Below are 26,594 nucleotides of genomic sequence, written 5' to 3' on the forward strand. Positions count from 1 at the left end.
GGGTCTTGTATTAATTTTTGCTCCAAAAGACGCATTAGAGCTGATTGTCCGGCTAGGTCATATTTTGGGGGAAACACAGTAGGATTTTAGTGTTTTGTGCTATTTGGGGAAATAGGTTGGGGGCTTTGGGTGGGCTAGGAATTTATTTTTTCCATTTGAGATTATGGACTATAGGTCTCTGCTGTATAAAAATCACTATCAAATCCATATTTAGTATGGAATAACGTCAGATCGCAGAGAATATCTGTGGCCTCTGGAGTTAGCTGGAGATAAATTTGAATCCTGACAACAATCAAATGCTGATAGGTTTGACTTTGAGTGATTTAATCTTCCCAAGTTTACATTTCAGCTTCTATAAAATTTGCGATATGTGATTGGTAGGCACTCTGGTTGTTGTGAAGTGCCACAGCCCTGATTGCAATTACGGCCACTCTGTTTACCTATCTACCTGTGTTGTGCGTGCTAGGCAAACCCCAACACTGGTAGAATACAGCTTTTCTATCTACTCCGAAGTAACTGAATGTTGTTAGAGAAAAACTGAGTCAGCCGGGTCACTTCTAATTTAACACATGTTAGATGAGTACATGGTGGTTATCTTTGCAAACCTATGTTTCTCTAGGAAGTCTGATGTCCCATTCTTTGATAACTATTTCATGCCCCCTCCTATCTCCTCAAATAGTCTCACTCTTTTTTCCATCCTCACCTGAGCTGTCAACCTTATGCTTCACTGAGAAAACTTACACAGGAATTCCCTCAGCCTTCAACCACCAAACCTACCTAAAATTCATCCACCCTCCCCTTCGTCCTGTTATAGTGGAGGAAAGATCCTGTAAAAGGCCAAATCACTTATAGTTGGGATCCCACCTCGCTTGCCTTTTCAAGGACTTTGACCTTGTGCTTGTTTTTTTTCCTATTACAACTTTATTGAGATATAGCTCATGTACCATAAAATCCAGTCACTTTAGGTATATACTGGGGTTTTTTAAAGAATATTCACAAACTTATTTAACTGTCACATACCACAATCTTAGTACATTTTCATCACCCCAAAAGGAAGCCATGTGCTCCTTAGCACTTACTATCCTTTCCTTCTACACCTTCTCCCCTCCCAGGCCTGAGCAACTATTAATCTACTTTTGTCTATATAGGTTTCCCTGTTCCAAACATTTTTCTATGAATGGACTTGTATAATATGTGCAATACTTGTTCTTTTGTCTTGTGTTAGCAATCTTTCCCTCTCCACTGGCTCATTTCTATCAACTGAAAAAGTATATTCTCATATCTCTTAATCAAAATCACACTTTCCTACCCATATCCCTTTCCTACCTATATCTCCATTTCTCTGCTATAATTCAGAATCAAGCTTCTCAAAAGCGTTGTTTGCCTATGCTTCAACTTCATCTCCCATTCACAACCGTACACACACATACACACACACAGCATAAAAAGTTTTTTCTTTCGTTGTGAGCAAATACTGTATTTTGTCATGTATAATGTGCACCCTCGTTTTTGGCCCAAACTTTCAGGGGGAAAAAATCTTTCGTTTTAATTTTTTGATTCAAATTTTTATTTGTTTACATTTAGGTACTTGAGGTTTGTATTATAAAGGAATTTTAGCATTTACTTTTTAACATACTATGGTAGAAGAAATTTTATGTAACAAATAATTACAAAAACAAGAACAGATACAAAATACAAGAAGTTTTATGTACCGGTAACAAATTTATGATATTTACGCATTACAGAAGGCCAAGAACTGTTCCTGGTTGCAAAGTTCCTTCGTCACAAATTCAATAAAACCGATTATTGTATTCCAGGGTATTATTTTGCATACGGATATCGTTATTGATTTCTAGAGTCACACCTTCAACTCATAAGCATAAATAAAAGAATTAAAAACTTTCATATAGATAGAGAATTAGTACTGCCCATGTATAATTCACATCCTATCTTTTCCTCACAAATTTGGGCAAAAAAGGTGCACATTATACACGGCAAAATACAGTAGTTGCATTTGTTTCCTAGGGCTGCTATATCAGAGTACCATAAATTGAATGGCTTAAAGCAGGGATGTCCAAACTTTTTTCAACGGTTTTCACCAAGGGCCATATGCAGTAAAATACACAGCCGGGCCACTCACTCGAGGTGAAGTACGTATTGCCTCACCTGGTTTATTTAAGTAAACTAAATATATTTTTGGAATTTGCTGCGGGCCAATTAACAATGGATCGTGGGCTGCAGTTTGGACACCCCTGGCTTAAAGCAACAAAATTTATTCTCTCTTCAAAGTTCTTGAAGATAGAACTTCAAAATCAAAGTGTCATCATGGCCATGCTCCCTCTGAAGGCTGTATGGAAGACTTATTCCTTCCCTCTTCTTAGGTTGCCAGCAATTTTTGGTATTATTGCCTTTTAAAAGGCTGCATCACTCCAGTCTCTTGCCTTTGTCTTCACATGGTCCTCTTCCCTCTGTGTGTATCCACGTCGGCCTCTCCTCTTCTTCTAAGAGGCCCACCCTAATCCAGTATGACCTAATCTTAAGTAATACATCTGCAAAGATCCTATTTCCAAGTAAGGTCACATTCACAGTTATATGGGTGGGGGGTTAGTTGGAACTTTGTATCAATTTAAGGGATACAGTTCAACCCACAACAGTGTTTAAACTTCTCATGGAGTTCAAACTGGTTAGTGTGGCAAACAATGTTTGTTTCTTTTAAACAATACAGTAGCCCTCCCTTATCTATGGCTTCACTTTCCTTGGTTTCAGTTACCCATGGTCAACAGTGGTCCAAAAATATTAAATGGAAAATTCCAGAAATAAACAATTCATAAATTTTAAACTGCACACCATTCTTAGTACTGTGATGAAATCTCACTCTGTCCCACCTAGGAGGTGAATCATCCCTTTGTCCTGTGTATCCACACTGTGTACACTACCTGCCCATTAGTCACTTACCCTGTTTCCCCAAAAATAAGACCTAGCCGGACAATCAGCTCTAATGCGTCATTTGGAGCAAAAATTAATATAAGACCCCGTATTGTATTGTATTATATTATACCCATTCTTATATTATATAAGACTGGGTCTTATATTAAAATAAAACCGGGTCTTATATTAATTTTTGCTCCTAAAGACGCATTAGAGCTGATTGTCCGGCTAGGTCTTATTTTCGGGGAAACAGGGTAGTAGCTGTCTCGGTTGTCAGATCAACTGTAGTGGTACCTCAGTGCTTGTATTTAAGTCACCCTTATTTTACTTAATGGCCCCAAAGCACAAGAGTAGTGATGCTGGCAACTCGGATATGCCAAAGAAAAGCCATAAAGTGCTTTCTTTAAGTGAAAAGGTTAAGTACAGTACAGAGATATTTTGAGAGAGAGACCACATTCACATGACTTTTATTATGGTATATTGTTATAATTGTTCTATTTCATAAGTTATTGATAATCTCTTACTGTTTCTAATTTATAAATTAAACTTGATCACAGGTATGCATAGGAAAAAACATAGTATGCATAGTGTTTGGTACTAGCCGTGTTTTCAGGCATCAACTGGAGGTCCTGGAACATACTCCCCATGGATAAAGGGGAACTGCTGTATGCATTTCCTTTTTATATGTCTCAAGAATGGCTTTTATTTAGCCTTGAATTTGCCTGTTCCTTTGTGCTAGGTTAAGCCCACATTTGACACAGGCAAACCAAACCAGCACCCCATTTACTTTTCAGTTCATTCCAAGTTTGCTTTTATGCTCTACCAACTGTCTATCACTGTCTACAACACTACTCTTTTCAAGTTCACCTCTTGACTTTTCCTTCCTTGGCTCTGTGACAGTACACTTTTGTGGATTTCTTCCTTCGTCACTGGCTGCTCCTTCTTAGTTACCTTACCTGGCACCTTTTCCTTTACCCAATTTTCAGATTTTGCCTTTTTTTCAGGGCTCTGTCCCAGGATGTTTTTCTTTTCACTCTCTAATCTTTCTTCATAACTCTAATTTTATATTTCTAGTACAGTTTACTTCTTTGTGCTCCACACTTATAAATAAATGGTCGTCATTTAGATAGATGTCTTATAGAATCTCAAACTTAATACCTTAAATGGAGCTCTTCGTTTCTTCCTCAAACTTGTTCTGCCCCTCCCTCCCAGGATTCGTATTTCAGTCAATGCTAGTACTGTCCTCCCTACTGCCCGAGCAGGAATCTAGGAGTTATCTTTGATTCCTCTCCTTTTGCTTACTATGCACCCCCCACCCCTAATTCTGTCGACTTCCTTTAGATTCCATTCACTGCTACTGTACTAGTCCTGACCACTAACAGTTTTTAAATCTGGATATTATTAATCTATTAGTCTCATAAAGTGTCTTTTTCTTTTTACTACCCATTTCCCTAAACCGTGCTCCTCCCAGCACTAAGAATGGCCTTCTTAAAACATAAATCTGATCATGATGATTTCTTACTTAAAATCTTTCAGGTTCTTCTTCTTACACCCTTCCTTTTTGCTCACTAGATTCCACTGAAACTTAGTTGTCTTTCACATTCTTCTTTCAGATGCAGACTAATCTCTTTGCTGCCTTAACACACTTTACAATGCTTTTCACTCTCCCGCAGCTTTCTTCCCTGTGTTTTGACTTGGCTAGTTTCTATTCCTCTCAATTTCAGTTTAAATGTCATTTCAGCAAGACATTCCCTAATCATGCTATCTAAAGTGAATCCCCACATCCATAATTTCTATTTCTATCTCAGCCTTTTATTTCTCTCAGGGCATGTACTACAATTTGTAATTATTTGTCCCCCCAAAAGAATGTAAGTTCTGGCAACAGAGACCATGTCTGCCTCATTCACCAACATATGCCTAGCGCTTAACCTGCTGCCTAGAACATGATAGCTATTCAATATTTACTTGTTGGATGAAATGAGAAACAAAAGACTGTCATTAACAAGCTTGTTGGATTGTATAAAGTGAGATTTTCATCCATAGTAGTCTTGAGTTGTTGCATGAACTTTGGCTGCTTCAGAAGGGCTTTTGGGCTCTGGACTCAGACAATTAACATTGTCTGATACCCAAATAAAAGATCATTTAAAAGCACCATTGAATTTTAGGTGAGCTATTATATATTGTGTATTTCATAAAGCATGTTCATTCAAAAAATATTTGTGAAAAGCAATGATGAGTTTTCTCTACTGCTAACAGTTGTTTAAACATCAACTAATAATGGCTTCTTTGTCATTTCTACTGTTGTACCGAACAGGATGCAGAAAACGCCATTCAACAGATGGGTGGCCAGTGGCTTGGTGGAAGACAAATCAGAACTAACTGGGCAACCCGAAAGCCTCCAGCTCCAAAGAGTACATATGAGTGTAGGTGTATTGGAGAAGAAAAGGAAATGTGGAATTTTGGAGAAAAATACACTAGATTTTAAATGTTAGAGCTGTTCCCGGAGACTTGTTGCAGAAATAGATGAGAAGCAAATCAAGACTACTGTTCAAAAATGTACTTAGTTTTCATTTTTGTAATTATAAATAATAAATGGTACTGTCTCTAATGTCAAGTCTCCTATTAAATAGAAAATACCAAGTAATTTTTTAGACATTCTTGGGAGAGGTTTAATCTTCAGTCAAATGTAATATGTGTTATATAAGCATTTTGGTCAATGTTACCGTTACAGTAGTGTAGTTAATGCTGCATTTCTCTTTCTGAACATTTTATTTAATGAATTAAAATTATAAAACTTTCCATCCCCAGCAAACACCAAACAACTATCATATGATGAGGTTGTAAATCAGTCTAGTCCAAGCAACTGTACTGTCTACTGTGGAGGGGTCACTTCTGGGCTAACAGGTATGGCAGCTTTACCTCTGTGGCATCTGGAGATTAATTTTTTTAAACTGAAAAGCTTAATATTTGTAGAATTTTAATATGACTTATTGGGGTTTGTTTTTATTCTTTTCTAACAGAACAGCTAATGCGTCAGACTTTTTCGCCATTTGGACAAATAATGGAAATTCGAGTCTTTCCAGATAAAGGATATTCATTTGTTCGGTAGGGATGGTTTTTTTAATTTGCTGCTGTTTTTTGAATAGCTCCCTCCTTCCAACACAAAACCAATAAAACATCTTCTATTAAAAGAAGTTTCTCCAGAATTCCAAGATCTAACAAAAAAAGAAAATATGCCGTTTTATTAATTCTTTTATATGAACTGCCTGTTTTATAAATAGGTTTTATTCATAAGTATTTCAAACAATTTATATTGGTGTTCTTAATATTGTTTTCCATAGGTTCAATTCCCATGAAAGTGCAGCACATGCAATTGTTTCTGTTAATGGAACTACCATTGAAGGTCATGTTGTGAAATGCTATTGGGGCAAAGAAACTCTTGATATGATAAATCCCGTGCAACAGGTGAGAGGGTTCTTGACTTTGCGAAGTAATTGCTAGGCTAATACTAATAATAAGGTTATTTTAAAATGAAATTGCTTATAATCCTTGTTAATAACTTTCTAGTTCCTACTAAAGCGATAGTATAGAAGGGCTCTTCCTACATGTATTATAGTTCCAGCTTGGTGGGTCATGGATTTTAGTGGTGGCATGGTGAATGTGACTGCCTCAGTTGACTGACACACAATGGATTTTAAAATGCTCTCACAAACCTTACTAAATTTTTTCTTAATACTTGGTAGATTTATTCACATACTATTTGGAGAACTCACAAGTATGGTTGACTCAGTTGAAACAAAAATAAAGCTATATTTATGTTTAGGGCCTTGGGATTTTCTTCCAGATTTTGCTGCTTTTGTTTTTCCAGGCAGCTTTAGTGGTTAACTGGATCCCACAAAGATTTCTATGAGGAACCTGTAAATAGAGCACCAAGATAGGAGTAAGAAAATCCTAAACTGTAATAAGTTTCATAAGTAAACTGAGTATAGGAATAAATAATCTTTATATCTTCCTTATCTAAAGGAAACAGTCATGTGGATAGTTTACAAAACACTTATTATGCTGAGTGTAGTATTTATACTAGGGCATTACCTACTGCCTTACAAAGAATATGCCATTCAGGACATCACATAGAGTTACAGCAATATAACCCAATTTTTTTTTTAGCAGTCACTTTCTAAATTCTTATCCTTTTTAATTGTAATGATGCCCTATGTGTTATGGCTATGTATTTGTGGTATATTAAGACATATAACTTCAAATAGTAATTACCTGTTACAATTTTACTTAATAGCAGAATCAAATTGGATATCCACAAGCTTATGGCCAGTGGGGCCAGTGGTATGGAAATGCACAACAAATTGGCCAGTATATGCCTAACGGTTGGCAAGTACCTGCATATGGAATGTATGGCCAGGCATGGAACCAACAGGGATTTAAGTAAGCATATTTGCTCTTTTTCTTTATTATTAGCCCTTGAAAATGTCAAGAACTTAGGAAGAGATTTTAAGTAATTAGTAGGTAATGTGGCCCTGTTTCTAAAGCACAGCTGTAGCCTTTGAAAGACTTCGTTAAAAAAAAAAAAGACTTAGTTTTAAATTTATAATTTTAAGTGTATCTCTTCAAAAATTTGCCTAGAAATATATTGCCTTGAGGTATATAACCAGCATTATAATAATTTTGGTAATGAAGCAACTAATATTTAAGTAAGAAAATAAGAGCTTAATAGTTGTTAAGCTTTTTATATGACTAATGGTCAATTGGCGTTCTTGAATAGTTATTTTGTTGTTAGTGTTATATTCATTCTGCTTTTTTCTGTGCAAAAAGGTTTATTCATACATTGTTACGTGGAAGTTTTTTATATACTCTGAATTATGCAGTTTTACTTAAATTTTTGAAAAACAAATGAAATTAAAATACTTTGCAGTTTTTATTTTAAAAGAATCTTTAAAAAAAGACTTGTATTTATAATGTTGAAAAAATTTGAGCTTACATATACTAATAATTGTTTAATTTCTTCATTGAATAATATAACTGCTAGTCTTCATCATGCCAAATGGACAAGTTTATTTCCAGTGGCTTATTCAACATATGTCCAACACAGATGGACAGTATTCTTTCCTGAGATGAAAGATGAGTTTTTTTCCTGAGGTCAAAGAGTATAAATGTTTATAGGTTAAGGGTATTTTCTTAGCTATAATTAAACTAACAAAATTAAACTGCACAAATTAAACCTATGAGGATGCTTGTTTTTTTAAGAGAAATAAGTTTGCCTTTCCTCAGCAAAACAATTGATCTTATATTTGGGCTTAATGAAAAGTATATTTCCCCTGTACATGTTGTTTGTTCTTGGCAGTACATTTTATTTTAATCAGTGGAATTCACCTCTCCTCTGCTTCTTTCACATTTTCTACCAGTCAGACACAATCTTCTGCACCGTGGATGGGACCAAATTATGGAGTGCAGCCTCCTCCAGGACAGAATGGCAGCATGTTGCCTAATCAGCCTGCAGGGTATCGAGTGGCAGGGTATGAAACCCAGTGAAAAAGGACTCCAGAATCTAAAGCCAGTGGCTTGAGGCTACAGGGAGTATAGTAAAGCCGTTGTTTACTTAAAAGATTTATCAAATCAGTCAGTGCAAATGTCAGATACAATGTATTTATTTAAAAGATTCATTTTTTTAATCATGAAATTACTTATCCACGTTGTTCTAAAAAGAAACAAGATGCTGGATGTCTGCCAATTTTTGCCTTCATTACCTTTTTTGATAAAGTTTCTCAGATCCTTGTTTCAAATACAAATGCAGGGATTGCTGCCACTTTTTTAAAATTAAGAGGCAGAAAATTGCACAATGTCGAACTTTTTTTCACTAAAGTAGTGTGCAGGTCTAGTTTGCATTCCTAATATGATTTCAAACATGTAATATAAAGGTGTAACAAAAACAAAAAACCAAAACTGTGCAGAGTCTAGAAGTTCTTTGTAATCTTCAGCTTGTGCACAATTGTTTTAGGGGTTTTTTTAAAGGTATTGTTTGAACTATCCCATCTCCACTGTTTTCCCATTGGGGGTTTTTAAATATAAATTATTAGTTTACATCATTTTTGTATCTACATTTTTTCACAAATTTGTCTTGCCTTATTAAAGTTCTGTAAAATATACTTAAATGGGAAAAATGATGCTCAGATTGAAAACTTTTCTCAGATGGATTGATAATTGCATTCATCTTGTGTTTTATATGAGAAGGTGCCTCAAGAATTCTCTGTTGACTTTGTTTAAAAGGATTTTTATCTTCTGTGATAAATTTTGCGGTGTGCCAGGAAATACAAAAACAAAAACTTGTTACTAAAGAAAATCTCAGAAATGTGATAAGTTCTTATGAACCCGTGCTAATTTCATGTGTCAACTTCTACATTTACATGTATTATTTCATTATGTAAAGTGTTTTAGCAATTTAATATTTTGCACAGTTAGCAAACTTTGTATGTCATTTCCTTCTTAAAGGTATCATGCAGAGTTGACAGGAGATTTAGAAGGTTTTAAGTTTGCATGTGAATATCAAATACACACTTTGGTAGTCTTTGAATACAGTCATCTGCTCTTGTTTTTCAAGAATTTTGAGACAAAGTTGTATGTAAAGGAATATATTAATTTGCCATTTTCTAGTTTATTTACTCAAAAAGAGTAAATCAACTAAATTTTAATATGTACAAAGGATAGCTGTGAAACTGTAGAATATCCTTATGTCAGGCTTGGGGTTCATTGTGAACTCCAAAATTAGCCTGAAGGACCAGCCGGGCAAAGCATTTTTTAAATATTCAGAGGCCAAAAGATAAATACACAAAAAATCCTTAAAATCCTACCTCCTTAAACAGCCTTCAAAGAGGAGAATCCTCAGTGCAATCATTATTTTGGGGTTTTTTTTTTTTTGTTTTTTTTTTGGTACCTATTTCCCTGGAGTTCCCAATTTTATTATTTTGGGATGGCTCCAAGCATTAAGAGGCTTAACCTTTGATGGCATTGTTCTAGTTTTGAAATTTCTAGTACATTTCAGTGTCTCTTAGAAGAGTTACGAGAGATTTTGTTTTGTTTTCAGTGAAAGTCACAAACTCCCTTCTTCCTTGACTCACAAATGGGAAGGGTCCCTAGTATACACATTTGGATGGTCGGTTGTTTTTAAGACCTTCAGAGAGCTCCTACCATTTTATTTAGAAAGAGAAAAGGCCTGTGAAATCTTGGAGTTTCCTGGCCTGTATCTTCCAAGTAGGAGCAAATGACTCTAAACTGGTCTCTAAGCCAATACTCTTGTAAACCAGAGCCCAGGAAAGACAACACATAAGTAAACAATTCTCTGGAGCTCTATTCTATGCAGTTGTACTGATGTTTCATTAAGTCACTGTGTATTTTTAAATGTTGCTACATTAAAAGTTGTTTTATGGAAGATGAGTAAATTTTTTAACTACTTGGAAATTTTATTTCCTTGTTAACCTCTACAGATCAGGGCATGCAACCAAAAGCAGCTTCAATGAAATACTCAAAAAAAGAATAAAATACCAGGAAGCTATGTTTAGATTCTAGTAGCTTATGTTTCTATTTTAGGACCCTCATTTTCGTCTGATTCAGAAATATTTTATTTACTATACATCTGTGGATTGCAGGGTAAGTTATTTCGGCATAAATAATTTAAACAAAAGTATAGTTTTTTTTTTCATTTTGACTATCTCAAATAATAACACTTTTTATTAGCCAGTATATTTTCTTGCACAAATCCGAAAATGTACATTGACTACTTTTTGAAAAGAAAGTGGTATTTATTATTCATGATGAAAAGGTTACTACTGAACAAATTCATATTTCAGGAGCATTGCTAACTTTGATTTAAATTTTACTCTTAGTATTAAAACAGATCATTTAAAGATTTTTTGGTCTAAACATACTGGCATTGGTATCAGGTAAGGAAATTAAAAGTTTTTTAAATGGTTTCATTATCTGCGATATGCATTCAGATTTTATTTTAAAATACATCTGGTACTGTAAAGAACCTGAAGTGATTCACACTTACTGGGTCATTAATCCAGTATTCTTTGCCCTGACTGTTTGGATATTAAAGTTCCTTTATCTTTTCTATAACCTGTGGGATCTTCTTGCAGTGATTATTGTGTGAGAGATTTTTTGTTTTGTTTTGTTTTTTGGTCTAGCCATTTTGTTCCATTCATTCAGATATTTGTTAGATTTTTAAAAATCTTATCCCAGAAATCATGATTTGCATTGGGTTACTGTTTGATACCACAAAGAATTAGAATTCTCTAGATTTAACGCTTTATGACCAGGATCTCATTTTCCTTGTTGGTATTATCTTCCTATTGAAAATGAGAGTCACATCATGGTTTTCATTCTTCTGTTTTGTCCCTGTGCTTGCTCATCTTCCTTTATGTATGTGTGTCAGAGTTCTGTTACATTGAAGAAGGTAGTTGATAGGACTGGATTGCATATACAAAGAGGTTTACTAAGTGCCATAGGGTGCTCTTGAAGTCACAGTTGAATGGGAAAAATAAAATGTGTTTATAGGAAATCAAAAGGAAGCCCTTCCTTTCAATGAAAGAGTGATGGTTTCTAAGAACAAAATCATTATTTTTTTTTGGGGGGGGGAGGTTATTACATTTTCTCCAGTCACAGCATTTTATTGCTGTGTTTAAAACTTGAAGAATATATCTCCAAAACAACAAATGTTAATTTAAGAGCCTTAATAAAGCGTACATGAATGTCTCAATTGAATAGGATTTTACCTTATGGCCTCTAAAGTTGAAGGCTGAAATTATTCTGATAGTAGTTCAACTAAAAAAGGAAAAAGTGAATGTCTGACTCAGGTTACTAGGCCTCGGGTGAGATGCTGTACAGAAAATAGAGATTAAGCACAAGTTTACATACTGGATAAATGAAGTTCCCAGCTCCTTGTTCAGCTCTACAATACAAATAGCCACAGTTAAACACACCAGGCAGGACATGGAGGATCCTTCTGTGAAAAACTAAACTCTGGAGAAAAGGCAGGTGCTGACATTTGAGGGTCTCCAACAAAAAGCCAACTGGCCACCCTTCCCATGTACACAAATCTTCCAAACAGGTTTTTAGTGCTTCACTTTTAAATAAAGACAGCCAAAGATCACCAGAAATTGAGAAAAATTTTGATTGTGAAAGGTAGATCTAAACAAAAAGCAATTCCCAAGAATTAGAAAACTTCTAAGAACTGAGATAAAACACTGTATTCAAGAAATTAGAACAGGATACTAGTAAAATTTTAGTCCTAAAATAGGAATAAATTCAATGAAAATATTAAAAGACAAATGTTCTAGAACAGAAATCAGAAGTAAAGGAGGGGAAAATAAATATGGGTCAATTTGGGAGGTTTAATATATAACCAATAGGAGTTCCAAGAAAAGAACTGAGAAAACGGGAGTGGGTGGGACTTATTAGGTAATAAATTTTCCCTAATGGTTCTTATGATTGAAAAAAGGCTATTATTAGCATAATAACTATAAAAGACCCATATGAAGGCATACCACCATGCAATTTTAGGACACCAGCCATAAAGAGAATATTGTAAAATTTACCAGGTAGCCAAAGGGTTAAGGATAATACTCAACAAAAACATTGGAAACCAGGGACCAATGGGGTACTGTCTTCAAAAGTTTGAATGAATTCTCTCTCCAATTATACTGTCATGGCAACAACAAAACTGGCATTTTTAGACATACAAGTTCTTATTCTTCCCGTTCACTGATTCTCATCTACTGGATTCACTCCATCAAAACAAGAATGTAAATCAAGAAAAAATATGATGTAGTGTCTAGAAACAGGATCCAACAGGAGTAAAATAAAAGGAGGTCCCAGGATAACACCTGTGAAGTGACTTGGTACCCAGTCCAAACTGATGTTCAGAAGTCTAGACTCTTATCTGACAAGTTGGGCTATGCAGATAAATTGTATAGTATGGAGGATGTGAGAAGACTTAAATACTGGAACAACATCCAGCAAAAGAAAAGAAAATTGTCAGGAAAAACACAAAGGAAACCTTCCCTTCCTGAGCCAAGTACATATATTAAGATAATATTTCAGAAGCTTTCCTGAATTGTAAATATTTGTACTATTCCACTGCTTTGGCTTTCTTTGGCAACTCCAATTGTATGTTGGATCTTGTCTGCCTACCATTTGTTCTTAATTCTTTTTATCTTTTTTGCTTTTCTCATGTCTAGTCTCTGTTCCTGAATGTGCTTCTTGTGGTATCCAGACTCGTTTATGTTCCTTTTAATTTAGTCTTCATTCTGAAATGCTTTTGTCTTTTTGTTTCCTAAGTGCTACCAATTTCTATTTTACTTGATGGACATCTCTTCCCTGAATTCTTGTATTTTTTAGCTGCATATGCTTCATTAGATTTTTTTAAATTCACATCGGAATGTCGATATATTAGTTTCAGCTGCTTTGTGGGAACATTTTTCTTGCGATTTTTCTCCTGAGAAACTAGGTAAGTTTTGTTACTCTTTCCTACTTTTAATTAGAATATCTTTGTATAAATGCTGTGCTATTCCTTTCTATTCATATTTGAAACAGTTGAACTTTGCTAGACCAAGTACCAGCAGTAGAGTGAAATGACCCTGTCTAGGTTTTTCATCTCTGTCCTGTGGCTACAACAAACTATCTCTGAAAGTGTAGCCATGGGTCCTGTCTTGGGATGTGATCTTATTTAGAAGGGTCCTGTGCTATCTCTGAGCTCCCCTGGTTCCTTCATCTGCTACATTAAGGGATCTAATTCCTACCTTTCAAGGGGATCCCCAAACTTGCTTTCTGTATGCATCTGGAGGACACACACACACCCCCAGGCACTTCATATACTTCCCTTCCATTCCCATCTTTCACACTTGTTCAGTCCTCACAGTAGAACCCATTCGAAGTTTGACTCTCAGAGTGAATATTTACTGGTGGTTTCTGAAATCTGCCACCACCAGCCCCTCCTCACTACCCGTTCTTAACCCACCGCCCTCTATTGGCCTCAATACCACAGTTCCCCTCAGTGTGGAATTTGTAAGTTTTTCTCTGCCTCCCTAGTTTCATGTAAGATACTGTTTATGGGGGTCTCTGGTTTACAGAAGGAAAGATCCAGAACTAAGGTGCTAACAATTTTCTACCAGAATCAGAAGCACAACAGAATCTTTTAAACATAAAAATCTGATTATGACCCCCTGCTTGAAAGTTTTTGTTTGCTGCAAATTGGATTTAGGAGGTAATCTAAAATCTTTTAAAGTGTAATCTGTACTTCACCAACTTCACAGCAAGCACTTCTCCACTCTCCCAATAAGCCTTCTACTCCACATTCATCTTTCAGTTTCCTGAATAAGGAAACACTTTATGTCAGGGTCCAGTCGGGAGATAGAGACCAACACTAAAATTTGAAAAGGGAAATTTTAATGTAAGTTGTTAAATAGTAATTAGGGTGGTTAACTACTAAAAGGGATAAAACAAGGACTCAAAGGGATCCAGAAGTTGCAGGTACACAAAAAGCAGCTACTTTTTAGAGTGGGTTTGGGGGGGGGCTGCCTGAGATTATGACCTCTTCAAAGAGGGCTCGATTAGCAGAGGACTGCAGCCTGGTGAAGAAGCAGGCCAGAGGGCGTGGGCCGGAGCTGCTCTCTAGGAAAGGGCCAACCCCTGGGGAAACAGTTCCCAGATAGAGTACTAAAAGCAATCCCAAATACTGCATGGAATACACTAAATTACTCAGTTTTTAAACTCCAGTTTAACTGGGTGTCCTGTATTTTATCTGTCACGTCCTAGAGAGAGTTGCAGGCAGATGTAGGTGGGGAGAGTGGCCTATGGGGCAGGGAGGGCAGGTCTTGAGGACCACTGAGGAGAGCACCCCTGGGCCTTCCATGCACTGACCCACTAGCTCCTGCCTTGAAGAAAAGCGTAAGAATCCATAAGGGCAGTGCCTTCCCATCACTGTCACCTTGCATTGTTCCCCCTAGTGCCCTCTATTGACAATGCCTAACATTGAGCCAACGGGCAAAGGTGGATAGGGGACTGCTATCGCAGGGCCTTGCCACATAAACGCTTTTGCCTGCTCTTTGTCTTCAATGCTCTGCTTAAATGTCATTTCCTCCAAAAGGCCTTCCTTTCTCTACCGGCAATCTAAATCAGTAGCCTCTCAAACTATCTTACTTTTCCTTTATAGCATTTGTCTTAATGTGTGATATCTTTAAAACCTGTGTTCCCCACTAAACTAAAGGCTGGTGACTATTTTCTTCAATGCTGTATATATCCAGTACGTGGCAAATAATAGGTGCTCAATTCATGTTTGTTGAATCGTTACCTCAAACAACGTGGTTTTGACCAAATGGATTTCTACCATGTGCTGATAATACCGTACTACTGGCTAGAGTACTGGGTGTGAGGTGAAGAGCTAAAACTAAAGGACCAAATCAGGACAGGGCCAATTCTTTATACCATGTCAAGCAACTTGAACTTTTTTTATCCTAAAGGTCCTAGGGAGCCATTGATCTAATTTGTGTTTAGCCAAGATGTCTCCCGGGTTCCTGGTTTGAGCAATTGGATGGATTGGGGGGGGGGGGCTAATTACTGGGGTGGGAAAAGGAAGAGGAGCAGTTTATAAGGATGAGTAAGGATAGACGCTGTTCAGAGGGCAGGAGATGAGAACTGATAGTAAGTTCCATCATTCAAAATGTGGAGCTTGGACATGTATGACATTCAGGTAGAAATAGCCAGTAGGTAATGATTGGGAATTTAGAAGGGAGATCCAGGCTGGATATAGAGATGGGACTCATCAGCATTTAGGTGACAGTTAACCCATGGAGTGGAAATCACTCAGAGAGAGAGTAGAGTGAGAGGAGTGGGAGCACCAGTGTTTAAGGGGGCAGAGACAAGCTTGCAAAGGAGAATAAGAGCTGCTTGACAGGTAGGAGAAATACAGAGGGTCTGTGCTGTTGCAGAAATCAAGGAGGAAATAATTCAACAAAACAAGTAGTCAAGAGTGTCAAATACTGCAGAGAGGAAAAACTACAAGAAGTTCTGGAGAAAAAAGTCCACTGGATTGAGCAATAAAGAAGTAACTGGTGGCTTTAAAGTGAGCATTTTCAGTGAAGTGGGAGCAGAATGTGGACTGCAACAGGTTAAGGAGTGGGCGGTGAAGACAGTTAACTAGTGAGGACCGCCTTCCCAGTTCATTAAGTCTCAACACAACAAACTATGAATAAATCACCAAAGTAAATGACCACCCAAAAAAAACCCCACAATTCAACCATTCTGAAATACAAAAAGCATTTCACCATATATAGAAAAAAAATGGAACTACAGTAAAGAATGCATGTGTATACTGTTTCTCTAGGATACTTAGAAACTGAACAATGGGTTGAAGAAATATGAATTGTCAAAATTGTAAGACATGTTGTCAAATTACCCTCTTAAAAAGCTGTACCATTTACACACCAACCCGTAATGTCAGAACACTCATTTTCCCCACCTTTACCAATGCTGATTGTCATTGAGCTTTTATTTTTGCCAATCTGATGCCTGTAAAATTATCTCTTTAATTGTATTTCCCTGATTGCAAGTAAAGTTATTCATTTTTTCCCATAATTGGCTGTTTGTATTTCTTTTCTGTGAATTGTTTGTGCATATCCTCTGTCCATTCTTGATTAAATTGTTTGATTTTTTTTTTTTCCCATCAGTAGGAATCCCTGTGTAGTTTGGATACTCACAAATCCTCTCTAGAAGAATGTATCCTTCACCTAGGCGCCCCAGGGTGACGTCAGATTGAAATCATCAACTGGGAGCTCACAATCAAAAACTATCAAACGCATGAGGAAACAAGACCCTTCAAGGGAGTCAGCAGAAAAAAAGAACAGCAGAATTTGACCTCCAAGGACTTTAGACATAATAATCATACATTGATTATGTAATAACTAAATTTCATGTCTTTAAAAATAAAAGATGCAATAAAAATCTGAGCAAGGAATGATTAGGCACTATCTCAAAAGAAACTGACAGAACCTCTAGAAATTAAAAATATAATAGCTAAAATTAAAATTCAATGGGTTGACTAAACCAAATTAGACACAGCTGGAGAAATCTGTACGTTTTCTTAATCTATAAGACAGTACAGAGACAAAGGGGTAGAAAATATGAAGAGAGTATGGAGAATAAAATGCATTTAAACTGGAGTTCCACAAAGAGAGAAAACAATTTGGGGTGGGCAATATTCCAAGAGATAATGGCTTGAGAATTTCCCAGAATTATTGAAAGTAGGGATTCTCAGATTCAAGAACCACAATAAATTCCAAGAAGGATAAAAAAAATGAAGTCCATCCTTACATAACACAGTCAAATTGCATATTATCACGACATCTTAAAAGCAGCAGAGGGAAAAAAAGACTACTACAGTGATATAACAATTAGATTGACATCAAATGTGTCACAGCAAGCTGATAGGCCAGAAGTCAGAGGGTTAATATCTTCAATGTGCTGAAACAACCAACCTAAAACAATCAGAGAAGAATGAGGATGAAATAGAAAAAGAAAACATGAGAATTTACCGACAATTAATTTAGATACTAAATGAACTTTTAAAGTACATATTTCAAGAAAAAAAGAAATCCCAGAACAAACATCGGAGCAACAAAAAGAAACAAGCATAGAAATTTGTACATATGTAATTTAAATAAATACTGATTGTATAAAAAAAAGTAGTGCCTTTTTCTAAGAGAGAAATAAACCACTAGATAGTAATATGACAGGAAGAATGATTAAAATGTTCTAAGATCACTATGTCTCAGGAGAATGGCAGAGATATTGAATAGCTTCAGTCTTGAGTTAAAATGTAAAGGATCATTACTAAAATAGAAATTGAGCATATAACTTCCAAAAAGAGAAGAGGAGCTAACAAATCCAAAAGAAGGCAGAAAAAAGAAACAGGAAGCCAGACAAACAAATCACAAAATTAGATGGTAGAAATAATTCCAAACAGATAAGCATAATAAATGTAAATGGACTAAGCTAATACCATGTTTCCCTGAAAATAAGACCTACCCAGACAATCAGCTCTAATGCGTCTTTTGGAGCAAAAATTAATATAAGACCCGGTCTTGTTTTGCTATAAGACTGGGTATAATATGATACAATAAAGTATATAATATAATACCGGGTCTTGTAAGACTGGGTCTTATATTAATTTTTGCTCCAAAAGACACAGAGCTGACTGTCTGGCTCTTATTTTCGAGGAAACATGGTAAGTTAAAACACATCGTGTGAAACAACTACTTGACTTGGAGCTGATGGGTCCTGGAAAAACACTTCAAAAAAAAAAGATTGTGGATATTAAAAATCTAGATGTGGTGTTCTAAATAACATGTCAAAAGTAAACAAAAATACATAACAGGAAACCCTAATCCTGATGTAGCCAAATTAATAGTAGGAAAAAAGAAAAAATACTCACCTCTACATGTGGAATACTTGAGAAAATATTGGTTTAAAAAAGAGGCTAGAAGGGTGAGGGAAGTTGAAGGATAATTATTGCCAATTGGCAAAAATCAAAATGTGAATATTTGCTCTAAAATGCAAATAGCACATAAATTCTTCTTACTGAAAATGCCTTCAGGAGCTATTATTTGTCTATTAACATAAAAGCAGAGTTTCTATGAGACAAGAAAAAAAGCTTATGTTTTCTGACTATAAATAAATTAGAAATAAAAATTTGTAGAAATTCAAAAACGTGTAAAATAACTTATGAGTCAAAGAAGATAACAGTGAAATTTTTTAAATATTTAAAATTTTTAATAAATGAAAATACTACATATCAAAATTTGTGGAATACAGGTAAGATGGTACTTAGAAAATAATGTATTAATATAACCTTAATGTAAAAATTAATGAGCTGTGTTTCCTGCTTAAGAAGTTAGAAAAAGAATAAAGGAAATAATGAAATAGGAACAAAAATTAATACAATTAAAAACATATAAGCTCAAACAAGCCAAAAAGTTTGTTCTCTTGAAAAGATCAATAAAATGAAAAACATCGGTGAAACAGATCTGGAAAAAGAAAGCACAAATAAAATTAGGAGCAAAAAGAGAGCTTCCACTATAGATTCAGCCAAGATTTAAAAAGATAAGGAGAAAAATGCATATTACTAAATGAAAGAAGCCAATCTGAAAAGGCTATATACAGAGGGTGCCAAAAAAATGTATACACATTTTAAGAAAGGAAAAAACAGTATAAAAATTACGCTGATGGTAACCACTTTGAACACTTCTTGTAATTGCAGAAGTAAAATGTGACATATTCATCTTTTGTTATCAGTATAGAGTATTACAATTTTAATACAGTTTTTTCCTTTCTCAAAATGTGTATACATTTTTTTGGCACCTTCTGTACTAAAAGGACTCCAACAATATAACCTGGAAAAGGTAAAAGTATGGACACAGTAAAAGGATCAGTGGTTTCAACGGAGTTAGAAGGGAGACAGGAATGAGTAGGTGGAGAACAGAAGACTTTTAGGGCAGTAAAACTATTCTGTATGATATTGAAATGGTGCATACATGGCATTACACATTTGTCAAAACCCATTGAAGCATTACACATTTGTCAAAACCCATTGGATGTACAACACCAAGAAGGAACCCTTATGTAAACTACAGATTTTAGGTGATGATGTGTGTCAATGCAGGTGCATCGATCACAACAAATGTACCATAGCCATGCACGATGTCATTAATGGGAAAGGTTTTATGTGGAACAGGAAGTATATGGTCATTGTCTGTACTTTCTGCTCAATTGTGATGTGAACCTACAACTGTTCTAAAAAATAAAATTCATTAATTTTAAAAAAGATAAGAATACCAAGAACAATATGCTTATACTTGAAAACAAAATAAATGATTTTGGCGGAAGGAAGGATAACTAAAAAACAATCTCAAGAAGAAACAGAAGACCTCAACAGTCTCATAACCATCAAAGAATTTGAAGAAGTAGTTAAAAATCTGCACACCAAAAAAAAAACACACCACCAACACTTCCCAAAAAATGGGCACAAATAGCTTTAGAAGTGAGCTTTATCACTCTATCAGTAAAACCAGACAAACTTCCCTGAGAACAGGAGAGAATAATATTAAAGTTATTTTATAAAGACTGTAAGCATTGAAACCAAAACACAAAAAAAGGAAGAGAGTGGAAGAATCACAAGCCAACTAACTTCACTAATGATGACATGATGGCATCTGTTGGGAGTCTGATTCATAGAAATCTGAGTATCTCATACAATCGGGACAGGTTATCCATCCATTAAGTTACACTATCCATTGTGGGAAGATTTTATTTCTCCAGACTGTGAAACTTAGGCATGACCACATGATTTGATTTGCTTTTTAAAAAAATGAGTGAAAGTGATCTGGGATATTTCTGGATAGAAGCTCTAAGAGCTGGTATATCTTTGCCCTGGTTGCCAAGAGTGTTTCCAGGTAGTGAGTATTCTGCCAGCCTGGGTGCTGGAGTGAGGAAGATAATGAAGGACAGAGTCCAGCTGATTTAAGTTGTTGACTCTAAACAATGAGACATGTCATTTTAATCCACATAGATTTGAGGGTTGTCACTAATGGGGTCTAGCCTATATTAATAGAACTGTGCAATGGAATACTTTGCAGTCATTGACCAGAATGAGGTACAATAATGTGTACTAACAAATATGAGCACGGAAAAAAGAAAGAAAAAAAATATGCTCACAGTATATTAAGTGAAAAAAGCAAGTTGCAGAAAAAAATGTAGCATTTATCTTTGAAAGTGATAAAAGGTGGTTGAAAACAATCTTTTTGAATATAGACATCTTTCTTCTAAATATAACTATCATAAAAGCAAGCCTTGTGCAAATGGGAAAATCCTAGAAACATCCTCCTTCACGTCAGGAAGACAAGATTTCCACTATTACAAATATTAATATTCTGAACCTATGACAATTAGAAAAAAACTATAAAAACAATGAGAGAATTCAGAAAAGTGGCTGGGTAAAAAATATTAATGTACTGAAAATTAACATACCATAAATTACTTGTATGTGTTTTGGAATTTCCACATTTTTGTTATTGATTTCTAACTTAATTTTTTTAACTTAATTTCTTTATAGTCAGAAAACATATACTATCTTTTTGTGGGGGGGTTCATAGAAATGCTGGTGGTTATGAAACTAAAATGGATAAAGATGGAAAGCCTTCATTCAGCACACAGCATGCAATATTGCTACGTGCTTGATAAGTAGTCACTGATATTATTTTTCATATCCTGGTTTGCCACATAGTTGAAACTTTTAAAACATTACTCCTCTAACATTTACATTTCCTTGAAGTAGATAATAATCATACTATTACAAAACATCTTGATGCCAGGAGGCTCACTGTGAATTAATAGCTTGACACAGGCATCACAACAAAAATCTACCTCAAGGTTGAAATAATGATGTTCAGAGAATAGGAAAAGGTGTACTGTGTCATCACCCGGACGATCCAGGATATGCTGATGATCATTTTAAAAACTTGTAATTGAAATGTAAAGACAAAATTTGAAAAATCTGGAAGAAGTGTGCCCTTTTCCTCCTACCTCCAGTTTAAGAAACAATATAAACTTTAGTCCTGGAAAGGACCATTTTCGCAAGCAACCTACCTACAGCCCCACCACTAGTAAGTAGCATGACCAGGGCCAAAGGTGCAGGAAATCTACAACACACACAGGCTTCACCTTTAACACATTGCATTCAGGCGTTATCTTCAGTCATGAACAATGAGCATTTAGATTTATTCTGTGTAATTCCAAGGACCGGAACTAGCACATACAGGAAGCCAATTTCAATTCATCATAAGGGAAAACATTAAAATAATATGCCAGAGTGTAGTTAAGGGAGAAAAAGATAACTTGATACAAACACAGAAGTGATAGAAACAGCGCATACTTTGGTGGAGAACACCTCCTTTGACAAAACGCTAAGTCGCAGCCAATATTTGCTAATAGTGTAGAAAATATAAGGCGATTTTTGCATCAATTACCAACGGAACTCTACTCAAAAATAGGGCTCTCGGGCTTGAAACAGTCATGACCAGCCCTAGAGCTGTGTCAGTGCCCTCCGTATCAGCAGGGTTGGCCAGAAGCACTTCAGCCCCAGTGAAGAACCTGAGCGTTACAGCTACCAGGTAACCGCAGATTTCTACAACCAGATTCCCCGGCAATTCTCAGCAGCCTCTGGAAGTACGAAACTACAACTCCCATCAGACAACGCGAGCTGAGGTGGGCGGGCACTCACCGCGCGTGGGCGGCCCTGACCAATAACGGCTGTCGTTACAGCGAATAGTTTGGCCGCGTTTGTAAAAGACTGCAGCAGGCGAAGAGAGAGGAGGTGAGGGCGGTCATCAGCGTGGGGCCCTGGGGCCGCGGAGTGGGGGGGGCGCAGGGCAGGTAAGGAGGACGTGTTGACAGAAGGCGGGGTTGGTGGTGGGACAAGGGTGTAGAGCCGGGAATCCCGACGGAGAGCGTATCCATGGAGCAGGCTGTCTGCCAGGTGATGCTTCTGCTTGGGCCTACTTAGGACCGGAAGTGAGCCGTCGCGCGGGGAGGATGCCGGGAAGCAGGTCCCGTGTGGTGTGTCTGGGGGCGGGCTGGGTCCCGGAAGCCAGGCCGGAGATGCGCGTGCCGCAGTCCCGGTCCCCACACATATTTCCGGTTTGGCCCTGCGGACTCTGCGGGGTGCGACCGCGTAGAGCCAATGGACGCATCCTGGACCAGGATTCGAGCTTTCTGGCTTCTAGGCCTCCCCCTTCCTTGTGGTTTGGCAAGGAATCCTGCAGATTCCAAACTCACGTTAGATTATCGGGAGCTGGCTGTGAGACATTCACCAAATCATTACTCTCACTAAGGCCATTTCTTCATCTCTAAAGATGCGTAAAATAAAATAGCACCTCTGTCTGATCACGGTGAGCAATGCATGAGTAAATACTTGTACTCAGTAAACGTTAGTACATTATGTTCTCTGCTGACTGCTTCACTTGTTCACATTAAACAGCATCCGCCAAACGTTATAGCTCTTCAGCCAAGTAGCTCCACGAAAACCCACTACATCCAGGGAGCATTCATAGGTTAGCTCTTCCAGCACCCGTCCCTTTACACCATCGTGCTCAGGACTCCCTTTTACAGGCAGGATTCAAATACAGGTTCTGTACAAGTTGTGTTACTTGTTTGTGTATGCATTCAATATAGAATCTAGTGACTAGTACATGTTTAAAATTCAAATATTACAAAACAATAAAATGTAAGTCTCCCACTTTCTATTTCCCAAGTCACTTCTTCTGAGACAATAGAGATTATTCTGTGTGTATGTGTGTGCATGTATCTCCCCGTCTTTTTTTAAATTAAGAGTATCCTACATGAAGTACTTCATCTTTTTTCACTCCATAGGGTATCTTGATACTTGTTCCTTATCAATACATATAAACCTGTCTGATTCTTTTTAGTGGTTTTGTATTGGCATGTTGTATGGTTACACCATAATTTAGTCAGCTCTTAGACTGCTTCTATTCCTGTGCAAGTATGGGTAACCCTAGGTGGAGTATCCCTCTACATAATTTGTGTACATGTGAGAACATAACTCATGAAATCTTAAAAGTGGAATTGCTAAATCAAAATATGTATTTTACATTTATTTACATCCCTTTAAAGAGGGATGTTGCACTTTACATGCCCACCTACAATGTACAGTGCCTATTTCTCCACATAAGTATGGTCATGTTTTAATTTACCTCTTATTGTAAGGTTGAATTTTGGATGTTTAAAATAATTTTTCTTTTTTCTTTTTCATAAGCTGTCTTTTCATGCCCTTTGCTCATTTTTCTACTGGGCTTTATTATTATTATTATTATTATTATTATTACTGATTTATAAAAACTCTTAGGAAACCAGCTCTTTGTCATTTGCATTTAAAAAAAATTTTTAAGATTTTTATTGGGGAAGGGGAACAGGACTTTATTGGGTTTCCAAGTCAAGTTGTCCTTTCAATCTTAGTTGTGGAGGGCACAACTCAACTCCAGTACCTGTTGTTAGTTGCAGAAGGCACAGCCCTTGTGGGAGTCGAACCGGCAATCTTGTGGTTGAGAGCCTGTAATCCAACCAACTGAGCCATCTGGGAGCTCAGCAGCAGGTCAGCTCAAGGTGCCCTGTTCAACCTTAGTTGCAAGGGGCGGCGCCCACCATCCCCCGCGAGAATCCAGGAGTCCAAACGGCAACTTTGTGGTTGACAGCCCACTGGCCCATGTGGGAATTGAACCGGCAGCTTTCAGTGTTAGGAGCAGGAGCACGGAGCTCCAACCGCCTGAGCCACCGTGCCGGCCCTTTTCTTTTATTTATTTATTTATTTATTTATTTATTTATTTATTTTTATTTTTATTTTTATTTTTTTATCGGGGAACAGTGTGTTTCCCCAGGGTCCATCAGCTCCAAGTCGTTGTCCTTCAATCTAGTTGTGGAGGGCACAGCTCAGCTCCAAGTCCAGGCACTGTTTTTCCAATCTTTAGTTGCAGGGGGCGCAGCCCACCATCCCATGTGGGAGTTGATGGCAACCTTGTTGAGAGCTCAAGCTCTAACCAACTGAGCCATCCGGCCGCCCCTCCAGGGGCTCAGCGACAGCTTGTGGTCTTCAATCTTGTTGTGGAGGGTGCCTCACTGGCTCATGTGGGACTCCAACCAGCAACCCTGTTTTCAGAGCTCACATTCTTAACCAACTGAGCTATCTGGCCATCCCTCTTCTATTTTTAATGACAGCTTTATTGAAATGTAATTTACATAACATAAAAGTCACCCTTTGAAAGTGTTATAATTCAGTGATTTTAGTATATTCAGAGTAGTATAACCTTTCATCACCCCAAAAAGTAACCTCATACTCATTAGCAGTCACTCCCAACTCCCTCCCCCTTTACCTCCAGCCCCTGACAACCACTAATCTACTTTCTGTCTCTATGCATTTCCCTATTCTGGATATTACATTTAAGTGGAATCATACAATGTGTGGCTTTTTTTGTCTGGCTTCTCTTAGCATAGTATTTCAAGGTTCATTTATCCATGTTGTACCATGTATCAGAACTTTATTCTCTTTTATCACCAAATAATATTCCATTGTATGGATATACCATATTTTGTTTATCCATTCATCAGTTCATAGACATTTGGATTAATTCTACTTTCTGACTATTATGAATAATACTATGAACATTCATGTACAAATTTTTGTATGTTTCAGTTCCCTTGGGCATATATTCTCTTAGAAATTGTATGGTAACTCTCTTTAACATTTTGAGGAACCACCAGTTTTCCAAAGTGCCTGTGCCATTTTACAATACCATCAACAACAGATGAGCATCCTAATTTTTCTGTATTCATGTCAACACTTGTTATTATCTGTCTTTTTTAGTCATCTTAGTGCTTGTGAAGTGGCATCTCATTGTGGGTTTGATTTGCATTTCCCTAACATAATATTGAACATTTTTTCATGTGCTTATCAGTTATTTGTATATCTTCGGAGAAATATCCATTCAGATCCTTTGCCCATTTTTATTTATGTATTTGTTTGTTTTTGTTTTTTGTTTTTGTTTTCCTTTGCCCATTTTTAAATTGGGTTATTTGTCTTTTTATTGTTGACTTGATTGTAAGAGTTCTTTATATATTCTGGATACAAGTCCCTTCTCATATACATGACTTGCAAATATTTTTCTCCCATTCTGTGGATTGTCTTTTCACTCTCTTAATGGTGTGCTTTGAACACAGATGCTTTTTTAATTTTTATGAAGTCCAATTTTTCTATTTTTTTCTTTTCTCACATGTGCTTTTGGTGTCATATCTAAGAGACCATTGCCTAATCTAAGGTCATGAGATTTACTCCTGTTTTCTTCTAAGAGTTTTATAGTTTTGTCTCTTAACATTTATGTCTATGATCTATTTGAGTTAATTTTTGTATACAGTGTGAGGTGAAGGTCCAACTTCATTCTTTTGCAGTGTATACCCAACTGTCCCAGCATCATTTGTTAATAGGACAATTCTTTCCCCATTAAATGATCTTGGCATCCCTATGGAAAATCAAGTTATCATAAATGTGAGGGGTTATTTCTGAACTCTCAGTTCTGTTCCACTGATCTGTATGTCTATCTTTATGCCAGTACCACATTATCTTTTTTCCTCAGCTTTATTGAGATATAATTGATGTACAACACTGTGTAAGTTTAAAGTGTACATTGTGTTGATTTGATACACTTATATGTTGCTAAATGATTACTCCCATGGCCTTAGCTAACAGCTCTATCATGTCACATAATTGCCATTTCTTTTTGTGCCATGAGAATATTTAAGATCTACTCTTAGCAACTTTCAAGTATATAATACAGTATTATCAACTATAATCACCATGCTGTACATTAGATCCCTAGAACTTATTCATCTTATAACTGGAAGTTTTTTACTAATATATCCCCATTTCTCCCACCACCAACCACCCACCCTCAGCCGTTGGCAAACACCATGCCGTTCTCTGATTCTGTGAGTTCAGCTTTTTTCGATTCTACACAGAAGTGATATCATACAGTATTTATCCT

General features: G+C 36.6%; 2 protein-coding genes across 22 annotated transcripts in view; both read left to right on the top strand.

Annotated features, from left to right (window-relative positions):
- The window catches only part of TIA1 (TIA1 cytotoxic granule associated RNA binding protein), a 40,157-nt gene extending 23,588 nt beyond the window's left edge, over window positions 1–16,569 (top strand). For 11 of the 18 annotated variants that reach the window (XM_074332126.2, XM_019718613.3, XM_019718628.3 and 8 more), the window contains 6 exons: window positions 5,243–5,351; window positions 5,737–5,832; window positions 5,949–6,033; window positions 6,270–6,393; window positions 7,223–7,368; window positions 8,346–16,569. In XM_074332126.2, coding sequence (XP_074188227.1) covers window positions 5,243–5,351; window positions 5,737–5,832; window positions 5,949–6,033; window positions 6,270–6,393; window positions 7,223–7,368; window positions 8,346–8,472 — 687 coding nt within the window. In that variant the 3' untranslated portion in view covers window positions 8,473–16,569. Of the gene's footprint in view, window positions 1–3,271; window positions 3,344–5,242; window positions 5,485–5,736; window positions 5,833–5,948; window positions 6,034–6,269; window positions 6,394–7,222; window positions 7,369–8,345 lie in introns of those variants that run through there. The other 7 variants (XM_074332121.2, XM_019718621.3, XM_074332124.2 and 4 more) reach the window with 5 other exon arrangements.
- Window positions 16,570–22,249: 5,680 nt separating this feature from the next.
- The window catches only part of C2H2orf42 (chromosome 2 C2orf42 homolog), a 28,213-nt gene continuing 23,868 nt past the window's right edge, over window positions 22,250–26,594 (top strand). For 2 of the 4 annotated variants that reach the window (XM_019718590.3, XM_019718603.3), the window contains exon 1: window positions 22,250–22,360. The gene's annotated coding sequence lies outside the window, so the exon portion shown is untranslated. Of the gene's footprint in view, window positions 22,420–26,594 lie in introns of all 4 variants that reach the window. The other 2 variants (XM_074332119.2, XM_088796109.1) reach the window with 2 other exon arrangements.

The sequence above is a fragment of the Rhinolophus sinicus genome, chromosome 2 (genome assembly GCF_057876585.1).
Source record: "Rhinolophus sinicus isolate RSI-liver-muscle chromosome 2, RSI-T2T, whole genome shotgun sequence".
In the NCBI taxonomy this organism is placed as follows: domain Eukaryota; kingdom Metazoa; phylum Chordata; class Mammalia; order Chiroptera; family Rhinolophidae; genus Rhinolophus; species Rhinolophus sinicus.